Source organism: Lithobates pipiens, unplaced genomic scaffold (genome assembly GCF_037356315.1).
Source record: "Lithobates pipiens isolate NorthernLeopardFrog02 unplaced genomic scaffold, aLitPip1_a1.2 Scaffold_13, whole genome shotgun sequence".
In the NCBI taxonomy this organism is placed as follows: Eukaryota; Metazoa; Chordata; class Amphibia; order Anura; family Ranidae; genus Lithobates; species Lithobates pipiens.
The window spans coordinates 24104122-24130080 of NW_027507718.1; the positions used below are offsets into that span (position 1 = coordinate 24104122).

The 25959-nt window shown below is 43.4% G+C and overlaps 1 protein-coding gene across 1 annotated transcript in view; it reads right to left on the bottom strand.

Annotated features, from left to right (window-relative positions):
- Positions 1–1840: 1840 nt before the first annotated feature.
- Positions 1841–25959, bottom strand: part of OSTF1 (osteoclast stimulating factor 1) — a 73738-nt gene continuing 49619 nt past the window's right edge. The window contains exons 7-10 of the mRNA XM_077474915.1: positions 23804–23853; positions 7184–7262; positions 4727–4825; positions 1841–2367 (exon numbers count right to left, since the gene is read on the bottom strand). Of these exons, the coding sequence (XP_077331041.1) occupies positions 2309–2367; positions 4727–4825; positions 7184–7262; positions 23804–23853 (287 nt within the window). The 3' untranslated portion in view covers positions 1841–2308. The remainder of the gene's footprint in view (positions 2368–4726; positions 4826–7183; positions 7263–23803; positions 23854–25959) is intronic.

The following is a 25959-nucleotide window of genomic DNA, read 5'->3' on the forward strand; positions in this document are numbered from 1 at the left end:
AGTACAGTGTGATAAAAACAAAACAAAAAACAAAACAAACAAAAAAAAAAAAGGAAGAATGCGAATACCATTTTGGAGTGAAAATGAACAAGGTCATCTGTTTCTTCCATATCTTCCTACTTGCCAAAATAAGAGCTTCAAGAAGTTCATAGACCAAAAATATTTGCTGGGGACACATTCTGGTTTGTAAGGAAAGGTAATGCCTGGCAGATGGCTAGAAGAGACATCCATTGCTATTGTGCCACCCTAACAAAATAAGTGGTGTCAGGACCATCGATTTGCATGATACTTAACACCCCTTAACACTCCAATGCATGGGCATTAATTATCAGCAGTACCCAGCTGAGGTAAGTTCTTGTGTTAATGGCAGCAACAGATGTCCGAGTGTAGCAGGGTCTGGTTCACCTCCATCCATAGCTATGTCAGAAGAGATGGTGAGAGTCTTTTGGGGTTTAATATGTATCGATTATGTCTCTTTCCTTAAGAAGTGCAAGCTGATCCTGCTGGCATTCAGGGCCAGCTGCTGAGGGTACAGAGGGAAAAAAAAAAAAAAAAAAACCCACACAGAATGCCAATGTGCACTCTAACAAAGTGATAAAGGATTACAAAAAATTTCTAAAAGGTCTATGCATCTGCATAAACTTACAATATTTTACTGTATGGTCATTGGTATTGTAAGATAGACGAGTATGATTTGATGGAAACTGGTTGGAACCTAAAAACTGTATGAATAGAATGCACTGAACAAAACCATGGTTTAATGAGCTCCCACCAACACCAACAATGGGGGACAATTCCTCCCACTGACACCAATGATGGGAAACATACTCCAACTGATATCAATGGAAGGGCACAATTCATACCACTGACAAATTTTTCCACCGACAACAATGGGGCCCTATTCCTTTCTCCAAAGTGCTTGCATTTTATTTACTCCCCAATAAATGACCTGCCTTGTAAGTCATTAATTTACAGGTACATTTATTCCCTCCAGAAAGCTTTATGTTAAAGTAAATGTGTGGGCATTCTGTATATTTAAAGATCCAGGCTCTGGGGCCACGAACCTTAGCTTCAATACCCTGATACAAGAAAAATCTTAAGAATTCTGAAAAACCTATTCCTACAAACTTGTTTCAAGAACTCACCAAGCAGTAAATCTAGGATCAAGATGAGTCCAGATGACATTATCCATGCACCATTTCTACCCTCATATGTTTACTAGTTGTGCTGAACTTGTAGAACATTCAATCTTTTGCAAAAAGTCCAAATTTACAGAATATTTGCTGAACATTCTCCTGGTCAAAGGGCCAGCAGGAGAGAGCACAGCAGAAATTGTCCTGTAAGTAGAACTGCCGTTTGAATTCTTTAACATAATGCCAATGAATGCTACTCGAAACAAGAACATTTAAACTGGATTAGGTTTTAATTTTACTTTTTCAGACTGCACAGCTCCTGATTACCAGGAAGCAAAAGGTAATCCTTGAGTTAAAGTGTTTGTAAAGGCTGAAGGTTTTTTCCTTTCATGCATTCTATGCATGAAGGTAGAAAAAAACCTTCTGTGTGCTGCTTCCCCCAAAGCCTCCCTAATTCTCATCTGAGCCCCCTCTCGAACCAGCGATGTGCACGAGAGACTCTGTTGTCCCGGCACTCCCTCTCCTCATTGGCCTTCGACATCAGTGGGCGCCATCAATCACTATTCTATTTCATGCCTACATCCATCCCTTTGTAACATTCACCAATACGCTTTATAAATATAGGCAAGTCCAGGTAGGCACATGTACAAAACGTTTAGACCAAGTAGTATATATTTTTCATGTGTATATAAAAATATAAATGAAAACAGATTTTAAGAAACATTTATTACATATGCAAAACAAAAATTAAATATTACCAATTTGATTGTCTAAACAAGTAGAAACATTTTAATTAAATGTTAGCCTTTTCTTTTAGTCATTTATAAAAAGTACATGGAAATTTTGAACAAAAAAAAAAATTAAAAAAAAAATAAAAAAATCAGACGCAGGAATCAAAAAATAAAAAAATAAAAAAAAAATAAAAAAGAACAAAACAAAAAATAAAAACACAAGGCGTAGTAACAAAAGTCAAGTGCACAGTATACAAAAAAAAAAGTAACAATGTGCTATTGTTTTTATTGTAATAGAAAAAAAAAAAAAAAAAAAAAAAAAAGTAGGTACAGTAATAAAACATATCCAGTCAATGTTGCATAGTTTAGGTCCTGTTTAAATGGTGCATACTGGAATGACAAATTTGCAGCTAAACCTGTTGTATTTATTTTTACACTTGAGAACTAATCAGAATCTTCATCGTCAAGATATTCTTCTGCATTACTGGACGTTCGTACGACTCCTGAGAAACAGATTATAGTGAAGTTACAATAGCAGCAACTTTTGTTTACATACATTATGCTATTAAATACAGTACAAATAAACAGTTACTGTATTGTCTAGAGCAAATAGCGTCTTCTAATCATTTTAAATTTGATCTAGAACAACATCAGTAAAGAACCCTTTATCATAAATAATACATACTACGCAAGTCTCAAGATAAAGTGATTCTAAAAGGAAAGAATTAAGAAAAAATAAATTTTTAAATCCCGTTATACTTACCCGATCTGTTTTTTTTTACCCTAATGCAGAGAATGCACCAAAGTTAAAGTGAATGTAAACCCGAACATTTTTTATTTTTTTGATGTCATAATGTAGACTATAAGATTTCCTATCATTTGAGCCCAGTCTTGCCACAAAGAGTTAATCCAGCACTGAGCAATCCTCTTTTATTGTTCAGTGAGATAAATCTTGACAAACAGAGAAAAACTTTGTCAAATCCTCCCCCTTGCTGTGAGTGACAGTTGATTTACATATCTCGTGCTCTAGTCTAAGAGACATGCATTATTTTTTAATTCCCTCCCACTCCTTTCTTCTGCTGTTCTGCCAGAATTGGATGTTCCACACCTCAGCATAATTGGACATGCTGAAGTTATGTGGTTACTTTCCTCTGGATTTTAGAGATCATAGCAGAACTTCAGTGTAAGAAATACACAGGAGAAAATACATATTGACAAGGGGAGTGTAGAGGTGGGCGGGGAGTCTACTGACATCACGACTCCACCGACCGAGCTCCAGACAACAGACCCACCCACAGAATCTGCAGTTTTTCGGGGCTCATAACAGACAGAGGGGAGACATTTGACAGGTAAAGATACATGCAGGAGGCATGTATATCCTTATAGATAACCTCTATGGCAATAGTTTAGAAAGGATGACATAGTTTTTTATTTTTAAAGTGGATGTAAACCCAAACAAAAAAACCCATGAGCCTTTAGAGCCACTTGCTGATCAGCCACCACAGTTACACTGCGTCAGGGCAGCTCTATACCACGAATCGCCTAACCAGTACGGCGCCTCATGTAATAGATACAGTGGGCGTGCGCGCGGGGCTGGAGCCAATGTGTTTGGCTGGCGGTTGCAATGTCCGCTGGCCACCCACGATCGCTCCACAGAGCCAGAACAGGGAGCTGACAGTGTAAACAAGGTGGATCCTCTGTCGGGGGATTATAGAGAGATTGGCTGTTCCTAGTTCTGACCTGAAACAGACCAAAAGACACACAGGGCTCCTGTGCAAATCGCACCGGAGATGTGTGAACCAGCTACATAGAGAGCCTCAATCTCAACCCTGCCTCAAAGTTTGAATATTGGTAAGTAACAGAGTACTAAAGGCTTTGTGTCCTTTTTCATGCCTACCTGTTCTAGTGAACTTTATCCCAGTGTACTGTAGAGTCACAAGTCATTCACCAGTTTGTTCACAGGACATTATCTGATCATCTACTCATTCTTTACTACCAGCTGTGTTGATTGGATAATACCACACATAGCAAAACTGAATTTTTGTTGGTTTCTTCTTTGTAGCCAATGTTTTTACAGGGTGTCTAAATTAGTGTAACGGTGTTAATAAAAGGTGAATTTGGATTGGGAGCTACTACTGCACTTTGAAGCGACTTGTGAACAGTAGCTTCACATAGGGGCTGTAACAGCCTCTCATCTGCAAAGTCTGGACCCACATCACTAACTGTCTCAAAATACCAACCAAATTGTTCTCTTCATTCCTCCCAAGACTTCCTGCTCTCCATTTAACTTGTTAACTCCTTCCATGCTCGCCTCCAGGACTTTTCCAGAGTCTCTCCTATCCTATGGAACTCCCTACCCCAATCTGACTATCTCCTACTCTGTTTGCATTTAGATGATCCCTGAAAACCCTTCTCTTCAGGAGAACCCCATTCTGCCCCTACCTAACTGTACTTTTAATTTTCTCCATCAGCTCACCCCCCCCACACCTTTTGTATTACTTGACCCCTCCTTTTAAAAATAGTAAGCTCTAATGAGCAGGGCCCACCGATTCCTCCTGTATTGAGTTGTATTGTAATTGTACTGTCTGCCGTCATGTTGTAAAGCACTGTTGGCGCTATATAAATCCTGTATATTAATAAAAATATTGGAATGCTTTTATTAATACAATAAAGTGGAGTGCATTTACAGAGTGCAGCCATCAGGACTTGTGGATTGTGTACTGTGTATTGAGCCGTCCAGACTGGGAAATTACAGCACTTGGCGGGGAGACAAACTTTTATGATGGCAAACATATTTTGATACTTTATAACAACATTATCTAAATATATGCCTGCATTAAAACCAAAGTGGTCATGTGTTACCTTGTGCCTGTCTCTTTTTCAGAAGGGAAGCACACTGAGCATTCGTCGCCATATCCATAGCCAGCTTTTTCTCATTATTCCTTAAATCTGTTCTTGCTCCTAATCAGAAGAAGTAAATGTTAATTTACTAACAGAAAGACGAAAAAGAAACAAAAAAAAAAAAAAAGTGATTTTATAAACACAAAAACAAAAAAAAAATTATCTGAATTATATCAGTGAGACTTCATAAATAAATCAGTGTACTTTAAAATAGAGTAGAAATTGTTCAGAAGGTAATGGCTTAGTTAGAGTCACTATCCCACTACTTGATTTATCTTTTCACTCTGAGAAATGTCAAAGGACCAGCAGGAGAGAGCACAGCAGAAATTGTCCTGTAAGTAGAACTGCCGATTGAATTCTTTAACATTATGCCAGTGAATGATTCTCGAAACAAGAACATTTAAAAACTGGATTTATGTTTTAATTTTACTTTCTCAGACTGCACAGCTCCTGATTTCCAGGAAGCAAAAGGTCATCCTTGAGTTAAAGTGGTTGTAAAGGCTGAAGGTTTTTTTTTACTTTCATGCATTCTATGCATAAAAGGTAGAAAAAAAAACAAAAAAACAAAAAAAACAACCTGTGTGCTGCTCCCCTCAAAGCCTCCCTAGTACTCATCTGAGCCCCCTCTCGATCCAGTGATGTGCACGAGAGACTGCTGTTCCGGCACACCCTCTCCTCATTGGCCTTAGACATCAGTGGGCGCCAAGGGCTCCCACTGCCATCAATCACAGCCAGTGAGCAGAGAGCAGGGGCGGGCCGAGCCACGGCTCTATGTGTCTTATGAACGCATAGAGCCAGACACAAGAGCAGCACTGCTCAAGAGTGAAGACCAGAGAAAAAGAGGATCGGGGCTGCTCTGTGCAAAAATCACTGCACAGAGTAGGTAGGTATGTATGAAGTTTGTCATTCTTTTGTTTTAAAAAAAAAAAAAAATCTGAACCTTTAATGTCACTTTAAAACACGATATGATGCTACAGTCAGTTATGGGCACACATTAGCAACTAAAAGATTATTCAGCCGATTTGAAGACCTTTAAAATGACCTGGCAACCTGTATCAGCCATAGCTTTAGCTCTGAAGCAAGCAACTATAAAGCCCCATACACACTATCAAGTTTTCTGCTGATTTTTTCCTTCAGATTTACCAAAACCATATAATATGAAGTCAAACCTTAAAAGTTTCAATTTGTATGCAATCAGGCAGGCCCTTGCACTACATGGTTTTGGTAAATCTGAAGACAAAAATCAGCAGAAAATCTGATAATGTGTATGGGGCTTAAGGCTTCTTTCACATCTGCCCGAGGGACAGACCTGATCAGAAGCTTTGCATGCAGGACTATGGGCAGGCTATGTACTTAGCTCAGAGACTGTCCAGGTTTGGAACTGGAATCTTGAGGGATCTGAGGTAGCTTGATGTAAATGCACACTCTTCACATTCAGCAGCCTATAGATCCAAAATGAGTCTGCCACAGTCCGCCGCCTAAATGTAGACAGAAAACCGAATAGGCAGAGATGTCACAAAAGTGACATCAAGTTATTCTTTAAAGCCAGCAGGTGAGTCGTTCATGGGTGTCCTGCTGAATGGAACACAGCACACCCATGTAAAAGCACCCACAGATAAAAAGTCACATTTCTGATTGCAAGAGAGGGATGCTTCTGTGTTATGTCATGGAGTACAAAGGAAAACATAAAAATGAAAAAAAACTCTTGAGCAGGAAGCATGAAAATAAAAAATTATGGCTAGGGCTCAACAAAACCAGGTGACCTATTTTACTTGAACGTTAGAATCAACATCTATGTGCATCTCGCCAATGAAACACAAACAGCCTGAGCTCAGTCAAAAGTATTACAACAGAAACCCAGCCTGCCAGGAAGTAAAGCAGTGGCTTCCTGAACAGCAAAGTTTACAGTTATAGACCCGAGTGGTGGACAGACAGTTTTTGATGGTGACATGATGCAGAGTGTGACCACACCAAAAGCAGAGCAGAGATGTATAACCCGCAGACAGGCCTAGGAACTACTTTTATTGCACCCTATATAGATCAAATTTATGTAGCCAGGAAAAGTAATTCCATCACAGTGTCTCTTAGAAATCGCTGTGATACCAAAGACAAAGATAAAAACGTTTATTAGCATCTCTTTAAGAAGGCTATAAATAATAAACAGCAGTCAACGCAGCAAAATAATGTACCTAAACAATAACTGATGTATGCAATAAATCAGTTGACATTGTAGAGCTAGGCTTGTCCACTGAATGTAATTTTCAAGAAAGATAAATTCCCATGGATGCTACTTAATGACAAAATTTATAATAGGAATGTTTGTCATAACAAACGACTTTTCTGAGGTCTTTTGTCATCGAAAAAAAAAAAAGGAAAGTGATAATTACTTTGCATGAATGATGGAACGCTAAATCTCACCTTTCAAGAGCAGCAGCTCTACGATATCAGCGTATCCCTTCCATGCAGCAGCATGCAGAGCAGTGTCTCCAAGCTTATTCTGGACAAAGAAGAGGAGAATTGCTTATTATTATAAGACGCAGCTACTGTAATATTTTTGTACATTTTAGTTACAGCTGCCTAGAGTGCCACAAAAGTGTTTTCTAGTTCAGTATAACAACCTGACCAAGACTTTTTCGGTACACTAGTAATTTAGGATGAACCTCCCAACCATAATCAACTCCTCTTACTGCATGTTAATAAGGCCAGAGTGAAAAAATGAACACATCTTAAAGTGGTTGAAAGGCTGAAGGTTTTTACCTTTACGCATTTGATGTATGTAGATGTCTGTGTTCTACTCTGCCCATAGTCCTCCCTAATAATCACCTGAGCCGCCATTGGCTCCCACTGCTGTCAATCACAGCCAGTGAACCAATTGGGGGGGGGGGGGGGGGGGGGGTCAGGGCTGAGCCACGGCTTTATGCATCTTATGGACGCATAGAGCCCGGCTCAGGAGTGAGCACACACCAGTGCCCCCATAGCAAACGGTTTGCTATTGGGGGGATTGATCAAGGGGAGGGGAGGGGAGCCAGGAGCGCTGACGGGGGACCCGAGAAAATAAGGATTGTGGCAACTCTGTGCAAAACCACTGCACAGAGCAGGTTAAAAATGAAATTTTTTGTTAAAATAACAAACAGAACCTTTAACATCCCTTTAAAGTGGTTGTTTACCTGAAATATAAACAAAGCATATCTCTCTATAGTGTGTACTTGTCTCAATCAAGTGTCACTTCTGTCCACTGCCTCGTTCCTCTGCTATCAGCAGGAGTCACTTCTGATGACACCAAGAAACAAATGGTGATGGGGAGGACAGCCTCCGCTCTGTTCCTGTGTGTTGTACGAAGGAGGTGGGGGGGGGGGGGGGAGGCTTTCCTCACTGATGTAACTTCAGCTCTCCGCCCCCTGCTTTTCAGAGCCCAGAGATTCTGTCTAAATTCTACACTTTGAATGGATATAGGGGAAAGATAGCTGTAGATAAACAAGTACATCTTATGCAGGAGGCTTTGTTTCATCTGTATCACCTGAGGCCAGTCACGTCACTGAGTATATGTAAGGATTTACATACACTTTAACCACCTTCAAACCGCCCGCCATCAACTGACGGCGGCAGATTGGCACTCCTGCGCAAATCGCCATAGCTGTACAGCGGGTGCTTCCAGGAGTATAGGGTGCAACCGCAGCATGATGTAGATGCCCGTGCACATGGCTGGCGGCTACACGCAATTGCTCCCAAGAAGGAGAGAACAGAGATCTGTCAATGTAAACAGATAGAGCTCTGTTCTGTCAGGGGTGATGAGAGCGATCTGCTGTTCCTACTGCTTTAGGAACAACAATCAGTCTCCTCCCCCAAGCAGCCCCATCCCCCCACAGTTAGAATCACTCCCTAGGACACACATTTAACTCCTTAATCGCCCCTAGTGTTAACCCCTTCCCTGCCAGTGACATTTATACAGTGTCACTGATCCTAAAATAGTGTGAAATGTGTCTGACCTGTCCGCCGCAATGTCGCAGTCCTAGTAAAATAAATAATAAAAATGCCATAAATATATCTCCTATTTTGTAGATCCTATAACTTTTGCACAAACCAATCAATATATGCTTATTGCATTTTTTTTTAACCAAAAAATATGTTGTTTTAGGGATATTTATTATATCAAAAAGTAAAAAATATTGCTTTGTTTTCAAAACAGTCTGTATGAAGAAATTCGATTTTTTTTTACATTTTTTATTATTCAAAAATTGTAAGTCTTTTTGTTTATAGCGCAAAAAACAAAAACCGCAGAGGTGATTAACTACCACCAAAAGAAAGCTCCATTTGTGGAAAAAAAAAAAAAGTATATTTTTTTGGGTACAGCATAACACGACCGTGCAATTGTCAGTTAAAGTGCCACGTTGCAAAAAATGGCCCGGTCAGGAAGGGGGTAAATTCTTCCGGGGCTGAAGTGGTTAATGAACAACTGTCATGAATTGTAATTAGAGCTAAATGTGAAGCATAGACACAACGCCAGCTCATTAAAGTGGAACTAAACTGCTGTAGAATTGCAAAGTACCCCCAGGAGTTTTTGACATAATGTACATGCATGCTCAGCATATTTGAACATTACGGCAGACGTGCACTGTAAACTGCTCTTCCATCTTCACCAAATCTTCTGGATTCAGTCTTTGGCTGGTTTGATTGGCCAGGCCTGAATGAAAGAATTCCAACCACATGTGCATGGGAGTTACTTCTGCCTGGCACAAAATTGTAATGGGTCTGTTTACTGAGCTGAGCATGAACAGCTCAGTGTACACTTGGAAAATCAAAATGTTGGCAGGCAGGGAGAAACATTCATGACATAGGAGACATACAGAATCTCTCCCGTCATAAAAAAAGTTACCTCTCAGTGCTTTTATTTTGTTCTTTAAACACTTCAGTCCCAGAGGATTTGACTGCTCAATGACCAGAGCACTTTTTACAATTTGGCACTGCGCGGCTTTAACTGGTAATTGTGTGGTCATGAAATGCTGTACCCAACGAAATTTACATCCTTTTTTTCCCCCACACAGAGCTTTCTTTTGATGGTATTTGGTAGCCTCTGCGATTTCTATTTTTTGTGATATAAAAAATGGAAATTTTTTTTTTCAAAAAAGTTTTTTCACATTTTGTTATAAAAAATAAATCCAACAAACTCAATTTTAGTCATACATTTTGGTCAAAATGTATTCAGCCACATGTCTTTGGTAAAAAATGTTTTCAATAAGTGTACATTTATTGGTTTGCAAAAGTTAAAGTTATAGCGTCTACCAACTAGGGTACATTTTCTGGTATTTACGCAGCTTTTAGTTTATGACTACCCATCTCATTTCTTGAGGTGCTAAAATGGCAGGGCAGTACAACTCCCCCCCCCCCCCCCCCCCCCCCATGACCCCAATTTGGAAAGTAGACACCCCAAGGAGATTATTAAGCAAGTTAGCCTTGGTTTTTCCCTTGGATTTATCCTTGGCCTTGTTTGTACGTGTTAGCCTTCCAATGCTTCTTAAGGCCCATACACACGATCAGACTTTTTGACAACAAACATGCAAATTAGCTTGTTTGGAGCAACATCCTACTGTGTGTACGCTCCATCGGACAAACTTTTTTGGTTTTCATCGGACTTTTGTTGGCTGTGCGAACGGACAAACTTTCTGGGAACAAAAGTCTGATGGAGCAAAGTCTGATCGTGTGTACAGAAAACCAGAGGACTTTTGTACAAAGTACAAACAGGCATGCTCAGAACCAATGCAAAAGATCAGACAACAATACAGAAGTTGACCAAAGGTGGCGGTAAAGAGCAGAAAAACCACGTGATTTGGTGAAAGTTGGCTGAAAAAGTCCTGCTGTGTGTATGCAATACAAGTTCAGGGCCGACGCCCTTTGTACAAAAATCCAAGGGAAAGTTTGTACAAAGTCCTATCGTGTGTATGAGGCTTTACTGCGATAGCCAGCTATAGATGTGAGTAAGTGGTGTCTTTTTTGTATCACTGTCGTGATTTTTGGTCAGGCAACGCACTGGCACCTTTGCAGCCATTGTGCTATTTACTGGGTATTCAGCGAGTCTCTGTACCTTTAAGAAGTAATGGCTCCCCTTCAGTCCACCTGCTCTCACCTATCCATCAGAATGCATGTGCCACCACTGTAGGGACACTTATAAGTTAGTATTAGGTACCACAGATACCAGGGTGCCTTGATGAGGCTCTGTGGCTTACTCATGCATTTGCAAACGTGTGCAGACTAAACCCCTGCTTCTAACTCATACTGTTAGACAAGTTATTTGGTTGTCTGCGGGCTGGTCGGTAAGTTAAGCTTGATTTTTCCCCTGGATTTAACCTTGGCTTTATTTGTATCCCAAGGAAATTGCTGAGAGGCATGTTGAGCCCATTGAATATTTTATCTTTTTGTCACAAGTGATTTTATTACACAAAGTTGTCCCTAAATGATATATTGCTCACACATGTCATGGTTATATGTGGAATTACAACCCAAAATACATTCTGCTGCTACTCCTGAGTACGGGGACACCTCATGTGTGAGACTTTTTGGGAGCCTAGCCGTGTACAGGAACCCGAAAACCAGGGCATACATTTTTTATTTCACTCCTCACTACCTATCACACTTTTGAAGCCCATAAAATGCCAAGATGGCACAACCCTCCCCCAAATGACCCCATTTTGGAAAGTAGACACCCCAAGCTAATTGCTGAGAGGCATTTGAGTCCATGGAATATTTTGTCACAAGTTGCAGGAAAATTACAAACTTTTTTTTTTCACAAAGTTGTCACTACTGAATTACACCCCAAAATACACGCTGCTGCTTCTCCCGAGCACAGGATACTACATGTGTGAGACTTTTTCACAGTCGTATGGGGCCCCCAAAAACCAATCACCGCCTTCAGGCTTTCTAAGGGTGTACATTTTTGATTTCACTCCTCACTGCCTATCAGTTTCAGAGGCCATGAAATGGTAAAATAGCACAAACCCCCCCCCCCCCCCAAATGACCCCATTGTGGAAAGTAGACACCCCAAGGTATTTGCTGAGAGGCATGTTGAGTATTTTGCAGATCTCGCTTTTTGTCACAGAGTTTAATTTATTTTTATTTATTTTTTTTTTTATTTCCAAAACTCTTTGACAAAAAGCGAGATCTGCAAAATACTCAACATGCCTCTCAGCAAATACCTTGGGGTGTCTACTTTCCACAATGGGGTCATTTGGGGGAGGAGGGGGCTTTGTGTTTTCTGGACATTTCAGGGCCTCTGTAACAGGTAGTGAGGGAGTGAAATCACCATTTTAAGCCCTTAGAAATCCTGAAGGAGGTGATTGGTTGTCAGGGTCCTATATACAACTAGGCTCCCAAAAAGTCTCACATGTCCCTGTACTCAGGAGAAGTAGCAGAATGTATTTTGGGGTGTAATTTCACATATGCCCATCGCATGTTTGAGCAATATATCATTTAGTGACAACTTTACAAAAAAAGTGTAATTTTCTTGAAATTTGTGGCAAAACATAAAACATTCCATGGACGCAACCTGCCCATCAGAAAATAGCTTGGGGTATCTACTTTGCAAAAAGGGGTCATTTGGGGGGGGGGGGAGGGGTTGAACTGTCCTGGCATTTTATGCACAACATTAGGAGCTTATGTCAGACATCACCCACTCTAACCACATGAAGACAAAGCCCTTTCTGACACTTTTTTTTCCATGTAAACCAGGGGTGTCCAAACTTTTTTCAAAGAGGGCCAGATTTGATGAAGTGAACATGCACGAGGGCCGACCACTGAACCATTAAAATTCTGTCTGCGTGTTCGTTCAAGCACTAATACACTGCTCAGCAAGAATTCTCTTGCCTCTGCTCTTTAGGGGTACCAAAACGTAGGTTGCTTTTGTTGTAGTTCAAGAAAAAAAAAAAAAAAAAAAAAAAAAAAAAAAGAAGAAAGAAGATTGGGGACTTCTTTCCCTACATTTTTGTGGGTAGGAAAGCCCATTGGAATGAATGGGCTTCCCTACACGCAGCCACACAGATGTGAACCAAGGGCTTGTTCACATGTCAGGTTGGAGGGGCAGTAAAAATACATGGCTGTTTTTACCACCCCCAACTTCTCCCCCTTTAGCTGCAGAGGGAGCAGCTAGGGGTGTACACATGATGTGGCTGCAGCTGGGAGGTATACCCAGGGTGAATGGGCCTGCACTGCAACTACCCCGCAACTGTGTGGATTGCGGTATAGTGATGCTGCATTTTACGGGCTTAAAACAGGTGGCGAGGAGGCAACATAATGCCTCTTTACCGCCTTTCAAATGCCTCTGAAAAGCGATCTGTGCATGGATTGCTTTGCAGAGGAGCAGCAGTCCTGGCTGCTATCATACACAAGCCTTACAAAAGCAGTTCTGATGGTACAGGAATGGGGGGGGGGGTCTGGATTAAACGTAACATACACACAAACACATGTAGACAAATGCACGCACACAGACACACACATACATATAGACAGACAGTACATACAGAACAGACACATGAATAAAGCACTTTTAAAACTAATCTAGCTTGTAGCATAGTACAGTACCTTTCCAGCTTCCTCATTCAGCCGGGTACTGCACTGTAGGGGGAAGCAGAGAGCACAACACACTCCTCTGCACTTTACTTTCACTTTTGAAGCTCACGGAGCTTCTCACAGTGCCGATGTGCAGATGGGCAGGGGATCGCTCATCTGACAGCCCTGATAGCCAGGCGGGCCATTCAAAACCAGGCCGCGATTGGCCCGCAGGCCGGACTTTGGACATGCCTGATGTAAACAAACCATTTTTTTGCTAGAAAATTACTTTGAACCCCCAAACATTATAATTTTTTTAAAGCAAAGGCCCTACAGATTAAAATGGTGGGTGCTGCAACTTTTTTTCACACAGTATTTGCGCAGCGATTTTTCAAATGCAATTTTTTTCGGGGGGAACTTTTCTTCATTTTAATGCACTAAAAATACAAATGTTAGATGAAATAAAAAAAAAAAAAAAAAAAAAAAAAAAAAAGGATGATCTTTTGCCGAGTACATGGATACCAAAACACGACACACTTTAAAAATGTGCACAAAAGGGCAGCGGCAACAAACTACGTACATTTTTTTTAATCCTTTACAGGTTACCACTTTAGATTTACGGAGGAGGTCTACTGCTAAAATTACTGCCCTTGGTCTGACCTTTGGGGGGGATAGCTCACGTGCATGGTGCAATTACTGTTTACAAATGACACCAGACCGAAGCTTGCGTACGCCTTTGCGCGTGAGCATGGGGGGGTGCTTTTTTTATTTATTTATATCATTTTTATTGTTATCTCAGGGAATGTAAATATCCCCTATGATAGCAATAGGTAGTGACAGGTACTTTTTTTTTTTTAATTGGGGTCTCCTCTTAGTTGTCTCCTCTGTCCTCAAAGCATCTGACCACACCAAGATCGATTGGTGTGATAAAATGCTTTCCCAATGGCGCTGTTTATATCTAGTGAAACCCAAGTCATGAAATGCCTGTAGCTTTCGGTTTCTTAGGCCACAGAGATGACTTGAGCCGTTCTGGTCTCCAATCAGCTCTATGGTCAGTGGAACCACCGGCTGCATTCTCGGGCCCCCGTTGGGACAAGAGAGCCAGAGAAAAGTATTGAAGATGGTGGGGGGGGGGGGGGGGGGGTTACATTCCCTCCAACTGAATGTAAAAGCAGTCTAGAGGCCAATTAGATGCTAGAATTGCTTTTACATGAAAGCTGGCTGAAAAGAACGATACCAAGACGATACCTAAACCTGCAGGCATCATTCTGGTATAACCACTCAAAGTCCAGCAACATACCAGTGTGTTGCTGGTCTTTCTTGGGCATATATTGTAATGTTATTTTTTTCAAGCAGCCTGTGGGCTGAACGAAAAAAATAAATAAAAAAAATAAAGGAAGAGATTGATCGGTGGCTATGCCCACCAATAGAACACCACCCTTCATCCACCCACTTCTAATGATGGGCATACATGCACCATCTTTTATTTACATTTTTTTTAACTGTGGTGGTGAAATCACCTCCTACAGCACTGGAGTAGCTGATTTTCGTATCATGAGAGCAAACGCTGTTGCTGTCAAGATAAATAAATCAGTGCTGCAGCTGAATGGCATACCTGAAAAGCAAACTATGTGAACGATAACACATTAACTCAAAAAAACAACTTGGATTTTTTAACGCAATCTGTGCCTAAAAAAAATATGTGCCGAAGCATGGGGGCAATCCGCCCCTAATGTTAGAAGAAAATCGCTCCTCCACCCCTGCCCCCATGCTTCGGCATATATGCCTTTTTTTTTTTATACTGTGGTGGTGAAATCCTCTCCTACAGCGCTGGAGTCACGGCTTTATGTATCGTGGGAGCAAACTCTGTTGCTGTCAAGATAAATAAACCCGTGCTGCAGCTGAATGGCGTACCTGCTAAGCAAATGATGGTCAAAAATAAAGCAAAGTAACATTACATTATAACAGTACAACAAGACATACCATACCTTCAAAGCAAATACAATAAAACATAAAAAATAAAATAAAATAAAAAACCTTACAGTTCTAAAATACAGTAACAATAAAAGAGAGAAAAGAGCGGACAATGGAGAGCGAACATAAGAGAGAGAACAATAGTAAAGAGAAAAGAAAAAAAAAAAAACATCTATTTTTGGCTGTTTTTTTATTTTTTGCTCTTTTATATAAAGTGTAAACGTTCCAGATTAGGGTCTCTCAAAATGCAATGGCCATCACATCTTTTGAGACCCTGTGTACGTGTGCCTAGGACTGTGCAATGCTGTACCCTACGCCAATACTCCACTAGTGGGTAGTAGCATTTCGAAAGTCACCAATGCAAAGACCAGGTTTTAGGACAGCAGGGACAATAAAAGCAGGTGTCACGCCTATGTCCGCGCTTTCTACAGACACAAAATCTTTGGCATTTCTTTGGGTCGGGGGAACCAGGAAGGACATGCGGAAAATGCCTCTCATGCAGCCAGCTCACCGAATTTGGATTGGGAAGTTGGGCCACAGCACCGTCTGGAAACAGAAGGGCTGCGATGATCTCTTCCTGGAAATTAAGGAAGGATCCAGTTCATCCTGCAGCTTTGTATAGCACATAAGCATTCAAGCAGAGCCAATTGGAATAAGTATACAGACTTTTTCTATCAGCGTCTGGCCTTACAGGCAATTGGGTACGGCGCCAACAACTGGTTGTTGAGGTCCACCCCTCCCATATTAATGTTATATTCATGGACACAGAGGGGTTTCTCCAGTCGCTGTAGGAATTTGGACCGTCATGTCTGCATGAAGGGAGGACAGAACAAAAACTGGAGTTAGTACTTACCGGTAACTCCTTTTCCGGTGGTCTTCCAGGACAGCCCTTGAGAGATGGAGCTCCTCCCATCGACACAGGAAACACATTGCCACAGTTCAAAAGGCGGTCCCTCAGGTCCCTGGTCAGTCATTCACCAAGAACCGAAGGATGGAACTGAAAAACATATAAAACCATAACAGGTAATAACATTAGTACATCACTACAATCAAATAAAGGGTGGGATCGTGCTGTCCTGGAAGACCACCGGAAAAGGAGTTACCGGTAAGTACTAACTCCAGTTTTCCCAAGTGTTCTTCCAGGACAGCCCTTGAGAGGATCCCCAAGTACTTACCAGATTAGGGGGGGGACCACGGCCTGGAGGACTTTCCTCCCAAAGGCCTGATCCTGACTAGACATTAAGTCCAGTCGGTAATGCCTTGTAAAGGTGGAAAAGCTTGACCATGTGGCTGCTTTACATACCTGCTCCGGGGTGGCACCAGCTCTTTCTGCCCAGGATGCAGACAACGCTCTTGTTGAGTGAGCTTTAACACCCTCAGGAGGATCTCTATTCAAGGCCTTATACCCCTCTGCTATAGCTAGCCTAATCCATCTAGCTATGGTTACTTTTGAAGCTTTCTGTCCCCTACGCTGTCCGGAAAAAAGGACAAAAAGGGAGTCTGAGATTCTGAATGGATTTGTTATTTTAAGATATTCTAGAATACACCTCCTCACATCCAATAAATGAAAACGTTCCTCTTTCTCATTTGCTGCATTTTGACAAAATGAAGGGAGGACAATATCTTGGGACCTATGGAAGCTAGATGCTACCTTTGGTAAGAACCCAGGGTCTGTCTTTAGAATGACTCTGTCTTCTAGGATCTGTAGGAATGGTTCCCTGATGGAAAGTGCTTGGATTTCACTGACCCTACGGGCTGAAGTGATTGCCACCAGGAGAACTGTCTTAAAGGTAATAAGCCTTAGGGAGGCCTCTGAGATAGGCTCAAAGGGTGACCCCAAGAAAGCTTTTAGCACAACTGCTAAATCCCAGGATGGGACTTTTGTGATTCTGACTGGCTTGCGTCTAGCGACTGCCTTACAGAATCTAGCGACAAAAGGATTTTCCTGTAAGCGTTCATCTAGGTATACACTTAAGGCAGCTATCTGTACTTTAATAGTACTTAGGGTTAAACCCTTGTTTACACCTTCCTGTAAAAACTGTAGAATATTAGCCGTATTTATGTCCCGGCCATTCAGCCAGCTATTGAATTTTTTCCAGACTTTTTTGTAAATAGCTCTCGTGACTGGTTTGCGACTCTGTAGTAAGGTCGCAATTACCTCGTCTGACAGGCCCTTACTCCTTAAGATTTCCTCCTCAGTAACCACGCTGACAGCTTCAGTGTGGCGACCTGCGGATGGTAAAGAGGTCCCTGCGACAGGAGGTCCTGTCTGTAGGGAAGTCTTAGAGGCGGACAGTCTGTCAATTGTAGCAACGTTGTGAACCACGGTCTCCTGGGCCAAAAAGGTGCTACTAGAATCAAACAGGTTTTTTCCTTGAGGAATCTTGCTAGGACCCTCGGAATGAGATGAAGAGGGGGAAATGCATACGCCAGACTGAAAGTCCATGGAGTTTGCAAGGCATCTACCGCCAGGGGTTGATCTCCTGGGTTTAGCGAGAAAAAATTGGGAACCTTTGCATTTTTCTTGCTCGCAAAAAGGTCTACCTCTGGTTCTCCCCAGTGAGCTGTTATGAGATTGAATGCCTCTGGGTGTAAGGACCATTCTTGGTTCGAAATCCTCTGTCGACTCAAGAAGTCCGCCTTGTTGTTCAGCTCCCCTTTCAGGTGAACTGCAGAAATGGATTCCAGATTGGCTTCTGCCCACTGGAGAATGCGTCTGGCTACCAACATCAAACGAGGACTTCTGGTTCCTCCTTGTTTGTTTATGTATGCTACAGCCGTCGTATTGTCTGAACGGACTTGTAGATGGTGACCCTGTATTGCGGGGTGGAAAGCTAGAACAGCTCTCAGGATTGCTGTTAGTTCTTTCCAATTGGAAGAGAAACATTTCTCCTCCGGGGTCCACTTGTCCTGGACCCAGCTTGAGCCTAGGTGGGCTCCCCAGCCCCAACTGCTCGCATCCGTTGTTAGTGTTGAAGTGATAGGAAGGACCCAATGAACCCCTTTGTTTAGGTTCTCCCTGTCCTTCCACCACCAGAGGGAGCGTTTTACCCTTGAGGGGATCGATACCTCCTCCTCCAGATCTCTGCCTTTTAATTGTTCTAACAGAAAACCCTGAAGTTCTCTTTGATGGAACCTGGCCCATTGTACGGCTGGAATGGCTGCCGTCATAAGACCTAAGACCGACATTACTTCCCTCACCGTACACTTGGGGCTGCATTGAAGAAAAGATATTCTCTGCCACAGATTCAAAATCTTTTCTTCCGGCAGTATAATTTTCTGATCTACAGACTTGATCCAGTACCCCAGATACAGGATCTCCTGTGTTGGGGTTGTCTTGGATTTCTCCTGACTGACAATCCACCCTAATCGACTCAGACTGAGTTGAGTCAATTCTAGGTCCTGAGAAAGACGACTCTCTGAGTGGGCTGTTAGGAGCAGATCGTCTAGGTAGGGGATAATTGAGACTGATTGAAGCCTCAGAGGAACTAAAGCCTCTCCGAGAACCTTGGTAAAGATTCTCGGAGAGGATGATAGACCGAAGGGAAGTGCTCTGCACTGAAAGTGGTAAACCTTTGTGTCTATCTGCACTGCCATCCGAAGGAATTTCTGGCATTCCTCCCTTATTGGAATGTGCAGATAAGCATCCCTTAGGTCCAGGGTTGCCATAAATGTCTCTTTCTGCAGGAGATTCTTTATGGAATAAATGGACTCCATCCGAAATCTCTTGTAACGGATGGAGCGATTCAGTGGACGGAGGTTCATAATTAGTCTGAATCTCCCTGACGGTTTTCTTACCACAAAGATGTGCGAGTAAAAACCGTCCCCTTGTTCCTGAATAGGGACTGGTGTCAATACTTCTTGATCTACCATTTCCCCTATTAGTAAAGGTAAGGCCCTGGCCTTTTCTGAGTGACTTGGAAGCTTTGTCACCAGAAACTTGGAAGGAGGGTTGCTGTGAAATTCCAGCGCATGACCCCTTTTTATTATGTTTAAGACAAACTCGTTCGAGGTTGTCTCTTCCCATTGAGGAAGAAATTTGCTTAATCTTCCTCCCACAGGAACCCTGACGTCACTGGGGTTTGGGATCCTGATTGGGGCGGCTAAACAGTATGCCCCCTTTTCCTTTCCCTTTATGTCCCGACCAATGTTTTTTGGGGGTTGAACTCTTCTCTGATTTAGAGGGTTCCTTAAAGGGACGAAAAATTTTTCTTTGAAAATTTTTCTTTTTTGCAGGAAAGGTTTTCTTTTTGTCCGCCGTCCTTTCTAAGGCGGAGTCTAATTCAGGCCCGAAGACTAAGTCTCCTGTAAAAGGGACGCTGCACAGGCGGGTTTTAGACGCCGTGTCTCCCCCCCAGGTTTTCATCCATACTGACCTCCTTGCTGCCACTGAAAGTGCTGCAGATTTAGCCGTAAATTTAACGGAGTCCGTGGAGGCGTCAGAGATGAAACTGGTGGCCTTAAAAAGCATAGGGAAAGATTTCAAAAGCTCCCCCCTAGGAGTGCCTGCCTTTAAGTGTTCTTGTAGTTGCGATAACCAGAACTCCAGGTTTCTAGCTACACAGGAAGTGGCTAGAGCTGGTTTTAAGCCTGCCATAGAGGCATCCCAGGCCCTCTTTAAGACGATGTCTGTTCTCCTGTCCATGGGATCTTTCAGGTGGCCCATATCCTCAAAGGCCAGATCAGCCTGCTTTGAGATTTTGGACAGAGGGGCGTCTAGTTTTGGATTTTTATTCCAGACCGCCTCTGGGCTCTCATCAAAAGGGAACCTTCTCTTAAGGGATTTAGGAAAGAAAACCTTCTTGTCTGGTTCAGACCACTCCTTAAGGACAAGGTCAGAAAGCACCTTATGTATAGGAAAAACCCTTGCTTTCTTTTTCCCCAGAGCCTCATACATTTGATCATGTCTGGATAACTGAGTTTCTTCCTCCTCAATTTCCAGCGTATCATAGATAGCCCCCATTAGCTCATCTACTTCCTCGAGAGATAATCTATATTTTGAGGCTTTAGATGCTGCTTGATCCTCTTCCTGACCCGAGTCAGTGTCAGAGGATTCGGGGCTAATCAACGTGGGGCTAGGCTCCCTGACCATACGGGGCTCCCCTGAGCTGGGTGTTGTAAGGCATGGTGAGGATGAGATTATAGTTGTTTTACTCGTGGAGGCAGCTGCAGCTGATCCCACGTCAGTGATTAACTCCCGGAGGGACTTAAAGGTCGACGCCATTTCCTCTTTAAAGGAGCCCAAAAACTTTGCTAAAGGGGAATCTGCCTCAGATTTAAGCAAGCTTGCAATGCATTGCTTGCATAGGGCTTTGTTAGAGCCAGAGGACAACCTATTCCCACAATTAGGACACTTTTTGCGGCCTGTCTTGTCTTCCCTTGGCATCTCTTTAGCCTGAAAATAAGAAGACAAAGGATTTCTTAGCGTCAGAACCATGTCCCTCTTAGAATCACCACTAACAAACAACCTCACTGTGAGTAAACCGCCACCGTGGGGTACTACAGGGCCCAGCCTACAAACACCACCACTCCACCAGAGTAATAGCATGCCCAGCAGCCTACCTGGGTTTGGCTGGTGCCTGTCTCCGCCGGAGTATCCTGGGGAATAGCCTCCATGGTCCCCCTCTGACGCTCCGAATCCCGCCGCTAATCCGGTATAGCTGGACGCTGGTCGGGCTTTACAGGTACAGCGCTGGCTCTCCCTCTCCTCCTTGTACCCTTAGAGACCCGGAACCGGAAGTCTCGGCACGCAGTGATGACGCGGTTCCGCCGGAAGTGAACGCTCGGCGTCTCCGACCCCCTGCAACGAGGAGGGAAGATGGAAGGTTCCACTCACCACTCCTGGGGGAAACCGGCGTCATTCTGCCCCTGGCCACCTCGGCACTGGAAGGAGGAGGGTAACGGGTCTGCTCCGGTTCAGCTGGACGGTACCCGAGCCAAAGAAAAAAAGGTATGGACCCAAACTGCAGCCATAAACCAGGACCCGGTCCCTTAGGCTTGCAGGTTCTCAGGCAGCCCCTGAGAGGGGCCTCCAGGTTCCTGGCAACATGTTCCTCCGACGGAGGAAACACAAATGACTGACCAGGGACCTGAGGGACCGCCTTTTGAACTGTGGCAATGTGTTTCCTGTGTCGATGGGAGGAGCTCCATCTCTCAAGGGCTGTCCTGGAAGAACACTTGGGAAAACATTCTTATTATCCCTGCACTTCACAGCGAGCAAATTATTACATCTCAAGCAGGCTCTCTCCCCCAGCCTAAGAAGGGAATCTACAAGCCGCTGGGGTAAGCCCAGGCAATTAGAACGCACAGTGCCACATGCGCCAATTTGGTGATCAAACAAGTGACTAAAAAGTGGCACGCTTGTGTAATAAATTGTCCACATACAGGTGGTACCCCTTTTCGAATAAGGGCAACACCAAGTCCTACACAATCTTACCAGTGCTCCCTATGCAGTCTGGGCAGTTCTCCGGCTCTACGCAACTATCTCTTCCCTCGTAAACCATAAAACTAGATGTATAGCCTGTTGCCCTGTCACAGAGCTTATACATCTTGACCCCATATCTGGCACGCTTGCTAGGAAGATACTGTTTGAATGACAAGCAGCCAGAAAACTTAAATCAGGGACTCCTCAACGCTGACAACTTGATCAGGAGTAAACGAGGCTGCAAACTGCTGGATGAAGTGGTTTACGGGGGGCTGAATTTGGTAGAGCTGATCGTATCCAAGGTCACCCCGAGAACAAAGTTCATTGTCATTAAAATGCATGAACCGCAGATCTGCTCATATCATGTCCTGGTCATGGAGGCAGAGAACACGGGCATATGGTGAATTGGGTCAGTGGATCAATATGACCGCAACTCACATTTTTAGATAGGCCCAGGAAGGTCTTAAATTTGGAGAACGTACTAGGTCCAGCTTGAACTGCATTTATGGGACTCGCCATGTCACCACGTGATACGACCAGGATGTACTAGGCCGCTGGTGCTTGCCAGTTCACCAGAAGGATGAGTGGCACTAGTACTGGCTCTCTGCTTCATAGGAGAGCCCTGTGGCTCTTGCAACTCAACAGCAGCAGAACGGGGAAGAAGAAGAAGAAGACGAAGAAGACGAAGAAGACGAAGAAGACGAAGAAGACGAAGAAGACGAAGAAGACGAAGAAGACGAAGAAGACGAAGAAGACGAAGAAGACGAAGAAGACGAAGAAGACGAAGAAGACGAAGAAGACGAAGAAGACGAAGAAGACCGGACTGTCAGCGAATGTTTCCAATGCAACCAAAAAAACGGTTAGCGTTTGCAAGGACCAGGCCTGACTCTGCGAATGCTGCAGTTAAGCGTTTTTTAAGTGACAGTGATTGACTGATACTGCGCTTGGGTGGGCTGGGCGGAGGGGCTAAATGCAGGTGCTAGCAGGTAGGCTGATCCCACTAACACAGCATTTTTGGCAACTCTAAACTACTGGGGACGTTAGTATAGAGCCAATCAAATTAGATATTGATCCGTTCAGACACTATACTACTAAGGGAGGCGTGCGTGGGTGTTAGCACTACTGGCACTAATCTGACACAGACCCTAATTGACACTAAAACCTAACTGATATCACCCGCCAGGTGAGCGAGGGGTTAAACCTTTTATTAGGTAATATACGACGGATGCCCTGACGCGATACAAAAAAAAAAAAAAAAAAAAAAAAACACACACACACACCACACCTAACCGACCAGCATCACCCGTGACACTAATACGGTGATCACTGGTGACAGGGGGTGATCGAGGGGTTAAACCTTTATTGGGGGCGTCTCTAGACCTAGCTGGGGCTACCAAGTACCCCAACGCTGATTAGTGTCACAAATGACACCAGTACAGGGATCAAAGAAAAATCTGAACGCTGCATTGGGTGACACAGTGACAGGGAGTGAAGGGGTTAACGGGGGGGGGGGGGGGGGGGGGAGTCGGGGGTGAAATATGTGCCTATGTGTACTGTGTCAGTGTAGTGTTGGTGCAACTCACGTTTGGATATGTCCTCTCTCTGGAACCGAAAAAAAGAGTTCCATGAGGGGAGACGACATCACTTCCCCATCTGTGTTTACACTTACACAGGCAGGGGAGGATTTCATTCGTCAAGACCAAACAGCAGGTCCAGGCCAGAAATCATTGGCCTGGCCCTGGAGACTGATCGGTTCTGAAATGAATCAGAGCGTCGCGCGGGCCCCCTAGACGGCCACATGCCCGATGTAACACAACATCGCTTCGCCCACCCGTGCCATTCTGCCGCAGTAAAACTGCGGCGGCTGGTCGGGAAGTGGTTAAAACTGATTTCAGCTATGCTTTAAAGATCCATCACTCATAAATTACTGGAGTACCTGTTCACATATGTATAACTCTGTCTAAAAGAATAGACCTACTTTGCGGCTATAAAACCTAAAAAAGACAAAACCACCTTCCCCATGCTGCATGTGCATTTACAGTTAAAAAAATCATTTTCTCACAGTCTGAAAGTCAAAAGCAACAAAATAGATGAATATGCTTACCTGCTGGTTTAGCTCAATATTTGGTTGGGCAAGTAAGACTTCCACAACATCTAGGATAAAATAAAATAAAACGTTGTAAATGTGTTCCTTCTAATATTTATAGATCTAATAGTTTGGCTCAATAGATTCTTCCATTGTATACATTTACAGGCAAATTCAACGTTTAAAATTCAGAATTGCTGGCCATACTGTGCTTATAAATGACAGGGTCAGAACATTTCCAAAGGTCTGGGAACCCTTTTGGGTCCTCAGAGTTACAGATAATTATTTATATAACCTATAATTCAAAGGCCCTCTTTCTGATTACGGTGCAACACCAAAGTACATGTTACACCCAAATGCCCTCTGAATATTTCTAGTCTCTTCAAGGAATACCTGGTGTACTCATTACTCAAACAACCACGTCTTCATTTAAAATCTATTTTTGTATAGTTACACTGGTCCACCTTGGATCTTAAGCCGCGTACACACGGGCGGACTGTATGGCCTACTTAGTCCGTCATACAATCAGTCATACTTTCGAATGAACGGACTTGACCACACACGGATGCACAAACAGTCCGTCGAAAGCTTGCGCGATGACGTGTATGGCACGTACGACGGGACTAGAAATAGGAAGTCCAATACACAGCAATGCAACATTCCGCCGTGTAAATCCTTTCTGAGCATGCGCCATTCTTAGTCCGTCGAACTAGCCTACTGACGAGCGGATTGTCCACTGAAACCAAAGTATGATGGACAGAATTTCGAAAAATCCGAAATACTTAGTACGCCAGACTGCACGCTGAAAAAGTCCGCTGAAGCCCACACACGAGCGGACTGTCCGCTGAAATGTGTTTCGACGGACTAAGTAGGCCATACAGTCCGCCCGTGTGTACGCGGCATTACTCAATGTTAGTATGCGTATTCCATACCAGACATCCCTATGGAAGCTGGAAATCACTGCAGTAAAGACCACTACTACAGTGATCCCCACTAGCTCCTGGAGCACATTCTCTGAATGGAGGTGGCGATTGTGACATCACCGCCCTGCCTCTCCACCTCTTCCAATCACAGAAGCTTTGCATTCATTTCGAAAATGTAAAGTGTTCTCTGAATGCTGCTCATGCTGAGTGAAGGATTCCCTGAGTTTGCGAAGCAGCATGGCAGCTGCTTGGGATGGGACCCGGTAAATAGCGGAGATCACGGTAGCAGCAGTGTCCACTATAGAGGATTATTAGCTTCCACAGAAATCAAACCGGTAAAAATGGTCCAGGCTGCACAAAATGTAACTATGCAAAAATAGCCATAACTAAAACTTCAGCTTTAGGAGACTATCAGATTGTGCTATTAGTTGCAGACAGCAGCTACCAATACCATGGGATACATACAGGGCCGCTGCCAAGGCAGTACAGCCAGTCTTCCTGTACTGGGCCCAGACCCCATCAGTTCAAAAGGGGGGCCCAGGCACCTGCTGAGTAGGAGGTCCAGCTGTACTGTCTTATTGCAGACATCAATCCTCTTGTGTCTCGCTTCTTCCTCCCTCCAGCTGCACTGCAGGGGGATTGGTTCTAGCACAAGCACCCCTTCCATCTGCTGTCCAGGCCCCCCTGTGTGCCCCTTTCCCACGCAGCGCTAGCAGCTTCCCTCCTCCTCTCCTGCTAGGAGCTGCTGCGGGCATACAGGAGGATATTTCAGTATGGGGAGTGGGGGAAGGGGCCAGCAAATATGCAATTTACTTGTCCCTTCCAGTTCTGAATGAACACAGTGAGCGATTGGTACCAATCAATCCAGTGTCTATTCATCACTGAAACATAGTAAACTGTGTTCACTATGCTTCAGTTTGTGAGCACTTTCTATTCATTCAGCTGTGCAGCTGAGGTTACAGAAAAAGTGACTGATAAAATTAATGTCCTCAGTTACTGTCGGGCAGGGGAAGGATTACCTGTATGTGTGCCTGTGATTTCTAACAGCCGCCCTGGCTACATACATACTATTGACAGCATGCGGGGATTGACTCGTTTCCCTTTACATACTTTAGCTTTTATTTCATTTTAAACTATGCTAATATTTCAGAAATGTTCATTTGAAATGCAATCTTCCATATAGTAAAATGTGAAACTAGACTCAATAACAGCAACAAGAATCACTACACAGGATTATGAAGATTACCCTCT